General features: G+C 36.6%; 1 protein-coding gene across 1 annotated transcript; it reads right to left on the reverse strand.

Moving 5' to 3' along the window:
- Positions 1-326: 326 nt before the first annotated feature.
- Positions 327-12,519, reverse strand: LOC109009092 (DNA polymerase alpha catalytic subunit). The gene is made up of 31 exons (XM_018989442.2): positions 11,268-12,519; positions 10,382-10,552; positions 9,961-10,044; positions 9,743-9,817; positions 9,507-9,571; positions 9,161-9,251; positions 8,834-9,022; positions 8,193-8,356; positions 7,965-8,079; positions 7,043-7,222; positions 6,862-6,975; positions 6,227-6,346; positions 5,804-6,127; positions 5,558-5,650; positions 4,921-5,039; positions 4,735-4,807; positions 4,556-4,612; positions 4,319-4,411; positions 3,900-4,022; positions 3,712-3,809; positions 3,535-3,580; positions 2,972-3,085; positions 2,780-2,863; positions 2,534-2,647; positions 2,343-2,432; positions 2,163-2,236; positions 1,700-1,919; positions 1,516-1,569; positions 1,302-1,421; positions 990-1,064; positions 327-885 (listed from the first exon to the last, which is right to left on the reverse strand). Exons 1-31 carry the CDS (start codon positions 12,465-12,467, stop codon positions 739-741), a joined length of 4,686 nt encoding a protein of 1,561 aa, XP_018844987.2. The 5' UTR covers positions 12,468-12,519; the 3' UTR covers positions 327-738.
- Positions 12,520-14,345: the final 1,826 nt, after the last annotated feature.

A 14,345-nucleotide genomic window follows, 5' to 3' on the forward strand; every position in this document is an offset into this window, starting at 1 on the left:
TTCCTCAGCGGGTTGAATGTAACTAGCAAGAGGAAGCTACAATTCAAAGTGGACCTACGCCCCGTCATTTCTAGGATCTTGAGTGTAAAGCCTGGCCCACTCCGATCTTTTTCAAAGATCGGCCCAAGTTAGCTTAAAGAGGAATACTCCTCATCTTTTCACATCACCCTATATATTTTAATATTATTATTTATTATTTTATTCTTGTTAAATTAATTAAATCATTCCACTCATTATTTATACACCACATATTTGTTATAAAAAAAATGAAAAAAAAAATTACAATAAGTGTAGAGATGATAAGTAGAATTATTCTATCTTAAAACCGAGTCCCAAAGAATAATACAAGGATTCTAGAAATATTACATAATGGGAAATCATCAAATAGGGAAAGCAAGTTTATTCAAGAGTTGGAAAACGCACCGCAAAGATTAAAATACAGCTCAGAAAATCACTTAGTATCAATGATATTTTGGTTGCAATATAACTACGATGCTACTGAGAAAGAGAGACAGAGACAAACTCTAGCTACCTTTAGCTGTGTGGGTTATTATTAATAATATCATTTTCACCACAACGAATCTTGAGACGCCAACTTAACATTACAAGGCACCTCTCTCTGATTTTCCAGACACTATAATATATATATATATATATATATATATATATAGAAAAGCAGCAGGGAAAGGAACAATCTAAATGGACATTAAAATGAATCTGCTTCGTTTACCCATTCATTCAAACTGTGATGATAAGATCCTGCAGCTGTACCCATCCAAAGGCACATCGATCCCGTATCCTTTGAACTGTTGATGCAGCCAAATCGAGCATTGGCCGGATTTTGGCCAACTCTTTTTCAAGCAGCAATCTATTGCTAGCCTCAACCTGCAATGCCAAACAGCAACAGAAGACTTGACACGTAAATACATAATTAGACAAAAATGTTAAAAGAGTCCAGACAGAGTGCGAAATGAAGCCAAGGAAACAACCTTTTCTAAGCATCGTACAGTGTCCAAAACATGGCAAAAATATGCGAGCTGCTTGTACAGATCTGCTTCCGTGTACTAGTGAAGGTACATTCCACACCCAACAACACAAAAAATAAAAACATCAAATTGGTAAAGGATCGATCTATTTAGATCATCCGGCAAAAAGAAGTATTGCCAGAGCATCTTTAGTTATTGGCCAGGACAACACCGGGGCCACAGTTTTTCATTGCTCCGGCCATGACAGAATATGCTCTGGAATTTATAATTGCCAAAATTTAACCAAGCATAGTTCACCAAGTTTATGATGAAAACCTTTCTAACAAGACGCCCGTTGCAGCGTGGATAGTTGGGACAAACTGTTCCTCTCTCAGAATCACCGACAAGCCGGAGGTTGAGACTGCGCGTGGTGTATTTGCAAGTTTCATCATCGCACTGAAAGCAAAAAACAATCGAATTATTCATTACCAACAAAAAATGATATCACTACTTGAGTAGTTTCCGTAGAAGTTTCCAAGCAGGACGCTACCGTCATCAAGCCCCTGTAGTACTTTGACACAAACCCCTCCACTTGCCTTTTGACCTGTCAATGAAGAACACATTTTCAATCAATATTCCACGACAATCCTCTATCCAAATTTCAAAACCCAAGAATAGGTTTTCCAATAAACGAAAAGTAAGACAAGCATAGATTCTACAGTTTATGCAAAAACCTGGTTGGCAATCGTTGCTGGAGATATTCTACCCACTGTGCCTTCTTCTGGGCATTTGGGACAACGAAGTTTTTGCCAAAAACTGTTGGTGGATTCCTCTGCCTGTGGCTTTGATGGGTTCTCATTGATTGACTTACAAATGGAACTGAAGACTGCAGGACAGTCAAAAGTACTGGAGCAGCTGGGACACAACAAAGTCAGAGGCTCACAGCCCCTATATCTGCAAGTGAAGTCATCATGAGCATCCCTCCATTATTTTATTTTTCTCAAAAATATTTATAGATTAAATTCTGGTATTTTATGAATTAATCTAGAAATAGGAAAATATCATTAAGGTTAGGGAAAACTGTGGATGAAAATCTCAATATGATTTGGGAATAATTAGCAACTAGAAAAAAAAGGAAGCGTCAGAGTGGGTTACACAACATGCATTGAGAAAAACTAGTGGGAATTCATCGCACACCTCTCATCATCTGTAGCAAACAAGAGCGAACTGGAAGGCTCATTGCTGACAGCTTCACTTGATTTGTTTTGGAACTTGAAGCAACCATAATTTACAATGTCAGGAATAGAATCTAAAGTAAGGAAAAAGAACCACTGGATATCAGTCTGCCGGGGAAGGAGGGGAGGGGAACCAGTTTACCTTAGATGAGTCAAGCCCCAAGCAATCAGCCAAGCGTTCTGGGCTTGTGCCTTGAATTGAAGCACAAAGACGTGATACCACAGGATGAATCTGCAGGGGGAAACCATACTTCAATGGAGCCACAGCATGGAAGTAACAAATGACCATAATTATTCAACAATTTAATTAGGATTCTGAAAAGAAAACAGCACCTGCTGTGACAAGTAGTAATCAATGTCAATCATCCATTTCCCATCTTCTCTTTTCAATTCATCAGGATGTCTAGCACGCTGAGCAATCCCTGTTGAACTACTTGAACTAGTTCCCTATCCATGAAAAGGGAAAAATGAAACAAAGAGACAATTATAGAACATAGTATCACAGATACAAAAGCACTGTATGTTAAGAGGTCAGCTACCAATAATTCAACAAGAAAGAGAAATGAATGCATATCAAACCTGTTCACAGCATATAATGTAAGGGATCGTATCACCAACATTGCAACCAGTAGAATAACCACTTTGCTTCAATCGTTGTGCCACCTAGAATTGATTGGCAGAAGAAATATTATGCAAAAGATCAGATGGATAGAATGCATTAAATATATAAGGTCAAATTTCATCTAATTGTAGAAGTCAGATTGAACTCACTTGAACATGTGGTTGATTTTTGGCATCTGGGTAAGCTTCAGGGGGTTTAGTCAATGTCTTTGTGATGATGTATTTCTCAAGTGACACTTGTCCACTCCTCATATCTTCTTGTACCTGTTTAATATGCACACTTAACTAATTGCCCATTGACAATAACTTCAAGCCATGAAACATTTGTGAGCTCAATCAAACAATTTTCAGTTGAAAATAGGATAACTTCACTAGAACCAAACTCCTTAATAATTTCATGCATGTCAACCACAATCAAATGCACATGAGCCAAAATGTAAAAGGGAGTTTATTTCCTAAACAAAATATCATGGTGAAAGTCTCTGTTCCGATACAATTAATGATGGACATGTCCTCAAATTTACTCGATTGGACCTGTCTACTTAAAAAACTTGAACTGGTTCCTTAAGTTTTAGCAGTGTACTGATTGAACAACATCCTAGACCTATGCCCAAGTAACATAAAAATGGCAAACATTGCCGCTACCTTCCTGTCTCCCAAAATATTTACCAGACAGAAATGTTGACAATAATGACAGAAGAAAATGACTTCACCTTCATGAGAGAGTTATGTATCGACTCAACAACATCCTCACATGACCTGATGAGCATAAGAGCAATAGATGTGACAAGACAAGTAACTCAGCTGTTTAGCTTGGGTTGCCAGCTTAGAAAAAAAAAATCAAAGTCACATTGTTGAAGAAAGAAAAAAAACGAGTTGAAACAATGTACCCTCCTGACAAAATTTGACTCAGGCAGAAATCTCCCAGGTCCTTTGATATTAAGCTCCAGTCACGACGAACCATATCAAGACCCTTGCGTTCAATGACCTGCACCAAGAATATAAACCCGGTAAACCCACTGTCCTTTCTTCTAGCAATGGAATGACTAACTAGAAGTGTTTTTTTCCTTTATATGACCTCATAAGGTGTCCCATCCTTGAATTGTACTTTGACGGCTGCATATTTCTTTTTCTTCAGAAGCAGCATTCTCTTGTACAAACCGTCAAGATCAATTTCTAAACACCTGTACTTCTTGTTAACCTACAAACCACCAAGATGAAACTAAAGCAGGCTACCTTTATGACAAAAGAATAATCACATATCAACAATCAAACCTCTTGATCATCCAACCATAATTAGCCATAGTCATTTGCACAAGAATCAAATATATATCATTAATGTCAGATATAAAGATGCTGCTTCTAAATTTGCTATCCAGTCAATTGGTCAGAAGACATTCCTAACGAAATACTTGAATAATAATTGTAAGTTTTTACACCACAGGATTCTAAGTTATTATCCTCCTACAAATACCACGTTCAGAAGCATAACCTAACCTCTTGAATGACTTTCCCTGCAATTGCTTTTGCTTTTGCAATATCATCGAGTCCACTGTAGATCATAATTGAATCTGTATCACCATAGATTACCTGCAGGATACAAAGCAATGCTTCTTCTACTAGGTAAGATTAGCCTTCAATAGAGAAAATACAGAAGAAAACGTGAATAGTCCAAATTTATTTTTCTTTTACTTTTCTCATAGAACAACTTCCAAATTCAATATCAGAAATTACCTCTAAGTTTAAATTATTCCGAACAAGATCAACAGTACTCTGTAGAATCTCTCTCCCCTGCACAACAATTATGACTGGCTCAATACTTATATAGAAGCATCCAATATAAATTACAGCATTTCTGTTAAGGGCAAGACATTTTTTACAATTTAAGCATTAGTCATACATATTTCTCTTACTTGTAGTGTTATCAGCTCTGCTAGCGGCTTTGCATAAAATCGTGAATTGGAAAACCCCAGGCATCCATACATACTGCATAACCAAACATAATAGAGCATATAAACAAAGAACCATGGAAAAGAATTTTAAACCCTAAAGTAATGAATGGAGAATTACAAATGAAAAGGAGCAGCAAAAATACAAACCTGTTTGCAGTGAGCTTTAGTGCTTGCTGCTGAATGTCTAGTTGCTGGACTTTGAGACCAGATGCAGTCTTCATCCATGACTTCACCATTCTCCGCCTTTGAACCAGGTTTTTTAGCAACTAGAAAAGAACATGTGAGAATAAATAACTGCACCTCCTTATTAGCTAATAAAAGGAAGCAAAGTAGAGTGCACAAAACTCCATACTACTTCAACATGGATATAATCATATAAAGGACATTGTGATCATTTGACAAATGTCAACTAGACTGGATAGAAGTTCTAGAAAAGGGGTGTAAAGTAACCACTCTACTCTCCTGTTACATCATCAGAAGTTCAATAATTCTTTCTATATTCTGAAAACCCCAAAATGATGGTAAAACGGGTTCTTTCCCTACTTAAATCAGGCTGGCCACATACAACCAATCACCTAATCTCGTTTTTCTAACTGTCAAAAGCAAGCAGGATGCATGACAGGTGGTAGATCAGTCTGGCTACTGATATCTAGACCATCCCTGCATATAGCCTCATAATCCAGTAAGTGAACTGGCATCATCATGAAAGTTCAACTGTGCTGAAAAAGAAAAGAACAAAGGATTCATAAGGCTGTGAAGCAGATATCTGCTGAGGTGATTTTACCTCCGGAAGAACTCCTGGTGTTTTACTAGATGGTAAGAGGGGAGCTAATCCATCTGGAGATCTTTCAACTGTTGTGAAGCAGATATTGTACTCCTGTAATATATCAGCTAAGCATTACTGCTTAATAATTATCCATAAATAGCATCATCACTTTGCATGGGAGGAGAGACTTGAAAATATAATAAAAGAATAGGAAATTTGAGGGAGTATCACCCAGGGGGAGGGGGCAAGAACATTGTTACAAACCTGAATGATAGAAGGGTAAAGACTATTGAAATCCAACAATAATATATACTTGTCGTATAAACCTTTCTTTGGCTCCAACACCAATCCACCTGCATAGGCAGGACCCTTTTTGCCTTTTCCACGATCACTATGAGAAGCTTCATTATCCAAATTCGCATCATCCACATCCAATTCGTCAACATTTCTATCCTCAACACCATGATTTATTCTCCGTTTCGCCAATTTAGTTTCCTTCATATGAAATGACATCTTGTCTGGAACAATATATTTCTTTGCATGAAATGCATGCAATAAAAGGTACTCTACTCTCTGGGCCCTAGCACCCTGAAAAGGCATATGCGAGATGTGAAGTGTAGATCGAATTTGCCTATCACGAAATTTTAATTCTCAGATTGTGCAAGGAAACATATTGCAAGGACTCACTTGGAGTGTTTTTCCCCAGAGATTACCACTGATATTAGTCAACTGACGTGTGAGAGGCAGAACACTCAAATGAAACATGAGTTCCATGGACAACCATGCATCTGTCTCACCATACTCAACCTGGATAAATGAGGGGAAGTAACATTACTTTGAGAACCATAGTATGCTGACCCACAAAGTGGTCATGATTTTCCAATTCTAGAAGGCAAAGTTATAATGTTGAACCATCATTTGCATCATAAAATAACTCATCTGACTTTGCAGGCTTTAAGGTATGACTCAGTCAAATCTAGAAACTGAGACACACATACACAATCATTTCTTTCTTTGTTTTGATAAGAACACACACAATCATTATGGTTTTTCAAAAGCTCGTAGTGGTGCACAACATATACAGGAAGAGTAAATGCAATCAAACTCATCATTATAATTACTTCAGTGTTTTTCACAACCACGAATCCCATCATATTTACAAAACAGCCACTAACTGACAGGCAATGTGGTCAACCTACAACCCTGACCAACCCATTACTAACAACACTGTTCTTTTTTCCAAAGAAAAGGTAATTATCAATCTTGATGTTTAATTAAACAAGAAAATCAGAACAAGAATTAAAGTAAAAATTAGAACATACAAGTTCCATGACGGATTCTGAAGTTTGAAACATTCTAGGAATATCGTGTGGAGTGATCTCCTTCCGGTCTTTGTTAAGCTGAGTCTTTGCGAGTTGCGTCAAAGAATAACTGACCTGGAAAAATCAGTTGCAGATATGAGCTAAACATCATTAACACATGTTATCCAGACAAGTGTTCTACCTCTTTTAATAGATCTCGGGAACACAGATATGTATCACATAAGAGTCGACCAGCGATGCAAGACATCATGCCTTGACTTGCTCCAGACCCAAAGATGGAGCTTCCTTTTGCAAGCTTAGGCATTACAGACCGCTTCAGTCGACCTATTTTGGACCACATACTGCTTGGCACTCGGCAAACCTGTATCATTCAAATATGCAAGCATTTTTTGAGGGCAGCTCAGTATACATGCATCCAATGGGCACAGCAGAACTTGCATTTAAAAAAATAAATAAATATTGGCAGCATCTTCAGCTGATGGTAAACTTAGGAGATACAGATATTTTGGAGATGATGCCAGCTACCTATATGCACATCTGATGGATACAAAAAACATAAGAATGTACGTTGAATAATTCAAGATAAATTTTTGGAATGACTTAGTAATTCAAGAACTAGAGATTGGCAAAAAATATTTCCAAGAAGGTATTAGTATCTTGCTTTCATTGGCTTTGAAACTATTTTTTTCATCTGATTAATAAAAGAGATGCATAAGCTAGACCAAATCACATTTACTAAGAGGAAACTGCATCTGGCCTGTAGTCGGATTTCATTTTGGCTTCTACTATCATATTTATTCCTATAAATACAAAAAAAGCCACCGTTTCTCTTATTATAGCCAACCTAGTTTGGGTGTTAAGGTATTCTCAGGTATTCTAAGAATACCTCACTACTATTTATTATTTTATTATTACTTTTCACTTACTTTTTACTACTATTCACTACTATTCAATATTCTATCATTACCTTTTTCACTTCACAGAATACCTCAGAATACCTCACTTCCTAAACGCAACCAAACATCCATACAAGATAACTTATCATGGATATGCTTAAATTCTTTTTTATTAAAAAAAAAATAGCATTGCAAATGTGTTCCCACCTGAGCTCTGTGGAGAAGAACATCGAGGTCAAACCCAGATATATTATGCCCAACAAGAACATCACTATCCAACTTGTACAATTCAATCATTAGACGATTTAGCAAAGCCCTCTCACTGCAACACAAAGATCAAAATAGAAATAAAAGATTATTATATCAAAATACCATACTTTCTGAGAGGATTAAGAAGAAAAAAAATTGAATACATATCAGGCAGTTTAAACCTACCTGCTTTCAAAGCTTAAAACATTTGATCCAGCCTTTGAGTTTCTATCAGTAGCTTCTTTAGTGAATCCCATTGGAAATATGCCCCCATCAAGCTTGCGGACAACAGTAAAATGGCTCAATATACCAGGTCTCTTCCATTCTGAAGCCATCATGGGAGTATCAATCTGAAAGGTCAAACAGCATAAGATGTATTACTGGAGCATGGCGTAATAGCTTATATCAGAAAAAGTGGCAAACGCAGGAATCGACATGCGTATGTTTCTTTATTCAGACATTTCACCACTCAGCTAAACTTACAACACCGACTACTTGTATAAAGAAAAAAGAAAAGCAAAGTTAATACCAGCCACTCCATGACACATGAAGTGAGTGTTATATTCACATCAGTTGTAAGACCAAATTCTCAGAAGAAATGCTAGGCTCTAGCCAAAACTAATATTTGACAATTCTTTGCCAAATTAAAAGTCTAATTATCATATCAACAAACATAAACCATAATGCAACCTAATTATACTATATCTAGGGATAAGAATATACAGATCAGGGGCTAATAATTATGAACACAATAAAAGTTGCATATCCTAAGAAAGTAAAATAATCATAGTGAAATCAGCATTACCAACAAGGGCTCTAGAACAAACCTTGGCCTTGTGACAGCAAAAGATGGATGCAGCAACAATTTCATTCATGTTCTGCTTCTCATTGATAATAGTTTTCAAATTTATTGCCGTAACAACCACTGGAGGAATGTCTACTGTGTTCTTTGATGAAGGTGAAATTCGTATGTCTTTTGGTGAGTCAACAGTCACCTCAAATTTGCACCAGCTCACCTGCATGAGTTTAAAACCAAGGTATTAAATCTGAAATTGAAAAAGAGAGGTAAGGAGGGTGGGGAGGAGAGACAGAGAGAGCTCTAAGATTAATTGAACTTACAAATGAAAAAAGTACCCTGACAAAGAATATCTCACCCGTTGCGGAGCTTGGCACGTAGAAAATTTTGAAACAGACAGCCAGGTAGGTCCCTTTATCTTCCTTTTAATAAGAAAAAGCTCCAAAGCACTGTATTTAGTGAAATCATCAGTTCTCCGCTATATCTTGGCTGGAGTCTTAAGTAGTTCACCAAATAATGATAAATATAATAATAGATGAAGCTTGGCAAAAATACTGCAGATAATATATGATCAACTTAATTCATTGTTAGTAGCAAACTTTGAGGTAACTACTTGTCACAATACATCAAAGAAAGAAACTCATGCAGATAAATATATATATATGAAACAATGAAAACGAAGAACCAGCTGCCAGTACTCAAACCTGCAATGAGTTCCCAACAGAGCACAGAAAGATTCTCCATTTAAATCCGCTGGAAGTGGTGGGTCCTGAGACAATATACTCATCCTAAGTACTTCCAAAATGGAACTATAAATTCCAGAGTCCCATGTTCTTTAAAATGAAAAAAAAAAAGGTGCATATATAGCGGACATACGAAAATTTTGAACATGCATTTCAATTTTGAAAATGCATTTCAATTCACAGGTTTAGTAATATACCTTGAATGGATAATTGATCTTAAGTACATAATTCTCCCCTACTGGTATGTCAGTTCGCTCAAATGCATATCTCCTCTGTGACATGTTTATAGGATACAAAACAAGCAAAAAAGTGGAATGAAGAACACTAAAAACAAATGAAAAGTGGTACAACAAAATTGTAATATATAATTTAGACAATGCACTGCTGAAACATCTGGATGATTCAATCAGCAGACCTTAACTGGTGCCATACTAAAAGTTGGCACATTCATATCTAATAACCGCTTTGCGACTTCACTCTTCAATCCTGAAGCCAAATCCTACAATAAGAAAAACAAACAAATAAATAAATAATTACATCAATAGTAGCAACCTAGGACAACTAAAGAAATCGAGAGGAAATATAGGATAAAACACTTTACCCCCTCCAGCTATTAGATATGTGGCAATTTGCAACTCAAAATACCAAAATTGACACATTGCACCATTAAACTACCAAAATGTTACAATTTTCACACTCCATTAAGATCTGAATGTCAATATTGTGCCATGGAACCTATTTCTCATACAGAAACAGCTAGAATTGGACAATAGTGCAATTAGTCAGAGTACAAACTGTGTTTTCCCTAGAAATATATTTACAGAAATATAACTTACTTGTAGCTTCGAAAGGAAAGCTGTGCGAGAAATATGTGATTGTTCAACCTCTTTCTCAAGATTCATCATCTCTTCACTGCGAAACACAGAGCCATTTGGAATCGCATAGACACATCTTTGCATGTTTTTTACCACCACACAGCAACTATGGTATGTACTTCCTGCTTTGACCTAAGTTGCAATGACAGAGGTTGATAGTGAAGTTCATTTCACTGAAGCAACAAAACTCTCACATGACAAGATGCTTGAATGGGAAAAAGGTCAAATAAGCTATCAAGTGCTAGAATGCTACTGCTGATTGGATGCGTTAACAATTTCTCAAGCTTTCAAGTATGGAAAAAAGAAACTTCTTCAAGGAACAAGAAGCAGTCTTTGTTGACCTTAAGGCATAATGAAACAACATATGCCAAAATTCAAGCTTATAAAAGATATATCAATTTGCAATAATAACATAATACAGCAAACAACAAATGGTAAACCATGTCAATTAAACAATTAGGGAAGGAAAAAATGAAATGTTCAAAAATAAAAGCTAATGTTTTCCAACATCTGTGCCTCTATGCATTTCAAAACTGAAATATAAATTTGCACCACTTGCCTTGGAATCAAACTCATTAATCGTATTTATCAAAAATAAAACTAACGAATCCCGTGGGAGAACACTTTTTTTATGAGGAAACGGAAAGAATCCCGTGGGAGAATACTTGAAAGAGACTTTCAACAAAACCAATTTACGAGAACTACAAAAAACAATGAAGTCTTTGCCATTTTTGGCTTACTTTGTTCTTCAGTGACCCATAATTTACGTACAGCACCTATATTACATAATTCGCATACAAAGCGCTTCCTTTAAAATATGCAATCGTATCAATATAACTCCGCTTACCTTCCCAAACAGGTAGAGGTTGCCCGTATTAGCACCATAAAACTCCTCATGTGCATCAAGGATGTAAAAAGGCAGCGACCCATCCGATTCCACATCAAAGTCCAACTTTTCTTCAATACTCGTACCGTTGCTGACTTCTTTTGCAACACCACCAATACTCCCATTCCCTCCAATCCTCACTTCCTGCCATCCCGCAGTAGCAGCGCTCAATGCAGGGTCTTTCTCTTCTTGAATCTTCGCATTCAGAGCGAAACCCTCTTCCTTCTTCACCACTGGCTCCACTTTCACTTCCACAACATTCACTATCTTCTCCTCGACCACGCCTCTTTGGGCTGTTGAAAAATCATCTAATCCCGAAATGACGTCCTTACCCATCTCAGATTTTAATCCTCCCCAGCCTTCAGATTCCTTATTCAAACCCTTCTCTTCCACCTGCACACAATTTCTCTCTGAACCCAACCCAGAATAACCACCATTTATCGCAACCCCAGTTGCCAATTCGCTCCTATCCATCAAATCATCTCCCGCAACAGATAAACTCTCGCTCATAACATTATCAATTGGCATGAAACTCTTGGAAACCGACGCCAGACCCGGCTGCCCCCTTCTTCGCCTCTCTCTATCAGCTTCGTCCGGCGCAAACTCCGCAATCACATCATCGACAATACTATCACATGCCAGCCCTTTGGCCTTATCATCCTTACTCTTCTTGAAAAACACCGACGAAGTGAACATCGATGAAAGCCTCTGCTTCCCCATCATTGCCGCGGCCGCAGATAGCGAAGAAGAGGAAGCGGAGGGCTTCTTTAGTTGTGGGTCCCTCTTTTCCATCTTCTTCTTCCTCTTCGGTCTCTCTTGTTCGCCGCCATCGGATTCTTCATCTGACGAGAAAGGGACCCCCGACTTGGACCAGTCCTCCTCCTCGCCCTCGTCGCCATACCCGAGGCCGTCGTCGTCGACGATAAATCCCCGGACCTCCTCTCGGCGCTTAGCGACAAGAGCATCGTACTCTTCCTCACCGACGGTGTCGTAGATCGGGGTCTCGAGCTTGATCTGGAATCCGCCGCCGCCGCCTCCGGCCTCAGATCTTCGGCCTCCTCTGCGAAGGGCTTTCAGGCGCTCGAGTGCTTCGGCCCTGGCCGCCGCCTCCGTGCCTCGGCTCCTGCGCCTGCCTGAGACTAGTGACTGCTCGTCCTCCATGTCTATTCTCTATCCCGCTATTCCTCAACCTAGAGACAAGAAAGATCACCGTGAAGGGGCAAAGTGGGAAATTAGTTTAGGAAGTCGTAAAATGGCGGGAAGGTTTTGGCGCGGAAGTTATAGTGTGCTATTGGGTCGGATAGGTCTACATCATAGAACAATGGTCCATGGGCCAATAGATAGGCCCGTTTCTATATTGTGACAATTTGAATTACATGTCATTCTATAGATAGGCCACCCCTTTCCCGCACCCACATTGGGTGGCGGGTGAGATTTTCACCCCCGCCCTCAGGATGCAGGGGTGGGATATGGGGCGCTGCTTCCGTCTATTTAAAAAAAAGCACTATATTTTATTTTGTTTAAAAATTATTTTTAAGTTTAAAAGTAATTAAAAATATATTTTTAAACCAAAATTATAAAATTAAATTTTGTAAATATGATTATAATTTAAAAATTATGTAATTTTTAAATTTGTTAATACATATTTTGTGTAAATTGTAATGTATTAATTTTTAAATTATATAATTTTTAAATTTAACAATACATATTTTATAAATAAGTCTAATAAATTGTAATATATATATATAAATGTAAGCAAGGGAGGGTGGGGTAAGGGTTGGGCCCTCCCCATCACCCACCCTGCTAAGGGCTCTAGATGTGAGGCGTGGTGCGGGGCTCTACAGCCCACCCCTAACCAAATGCAAATGATGCAGTTTTACAAATGCAACATATAAATTAAATGCAATTATAAATCAAAGGGAGCGTCTTAGAAAAGTGCTTTTATACTTATAGGTGAGTATAAATTACTAGGTTCTTTATATTTATAAGAAAAGTAATGTTATATAAAGTTTTAGACTATACAAATTCCGTGCACTTCTATTTAAAAAAAGTAAAATTTATAATTAAAAATTAATTTTTTTATATGAATATCAAATTTGTCTACATTTTTTCTTCTAATGTGTTTGAATTATTGTGAATTTTTTGATAACTTTTATGTTTCTTTGGATTTTTTTTTTTTTTTTCTGAGTTTAATTTACCAATCCAAAAAGCAATACCGATATCCCAAGGAAAGCATCTAATAAAGCGGAGAATTGGCTTTGGCTACAGTGTAAAAGTGCTATAATATTAGAATGCCAGGAGGGCATGGGCTATCATAAAAAGTTGGTGCTGATATAGATTTTAGATTCCCTACTGCCTGTCAGAGGATGATTTATGAGATATAATTTTCATGTTCTAATCAGTGCACTCAATGCCTGTGAATGGGTGGGTGCAACTCTTTTTATCAAATAAGCTGACTTTTCTTGTAAATAAATAAAATAATAATAATAATAATAATAATTTTGTTATCTTATCTGGAAGAAAAAACAAATTATTGTGATTATTTATAATATATATAATTTGCAAAATAAAAGTTTTACTCAGGTTAAGTCATCGTCATTCAATTTTTACGTTGCTACGAAAAATTTGTGAATAATATGTTAATAGTAATAAAATGATATCTTATGAAATTTTAAAAAATGAGAAATCAAAAATTAAATAAACAAATTATAATATTATTTTTATTTTTAGAATTCGAAAAAATTTATTTTTTATTGTTTTGTTTAAAAATTTAAAAATATTGTAATGATTATGTAGTGATTAGATGAAAAAGTTAAAAAATTAAAGTTAAAAAGTATTTATATTTGAGTGATATTTAGATGTTGAGATGAAATGAGATAAGTTGAGACTATCTCAACATCTAAATAGTGCCTTAGTTACGTACATTTAGATAGTGATGTGATATCAGATAATATGTGAATAGTAGTAAAAAGTTATGAAAAAATAATAATACAATATTAAATAGTAGTGAATAGTATTAAAAAGTAATAAAAAATAATA

This window comes from Juglans regia, chromosome 7 (genome assembly GCF_001411555.2).
Source record: "Juglans regia cultivar Chandler chromosome 7, Walnut 2.0, whole genome shotgun sequence".
Taxonomy (NCBI): Eukaryota; Viridiplantae; Streptophyta; class Magnoliopsida; order Fagales; family Juglandaceae; genus Juglans; species Juglans regia.

What these genes read in the sequence shown, in the direction of transcription:
- LOC109009092 (XM_018989442.2), bottom strand. Translation starts at nt 12,467, where the DNA reads ATGGAGGACGAGCAGTCACTAGTCTCAGGCAGGCGCAGGAGCCGAGGC. An exon ending in CACCAGGAGTTCTTCCGGAG is followed by an intron (nt 5,040 to 5,557) that starts GTAAAATCACCT and finishes GTTCTTTTCTAG; the next exon opens with TTGCTAAAAAACCTGGTTCA. An exon ending in CAGCAACGATTGCCAACCAG is followed by an intron (nt 1,570 to 1,699) that starts GTTTTTGCATAA and finishes CTTCATTGACAG; the next exon opens with GTCAAAAGGCAAGTGGAGGG.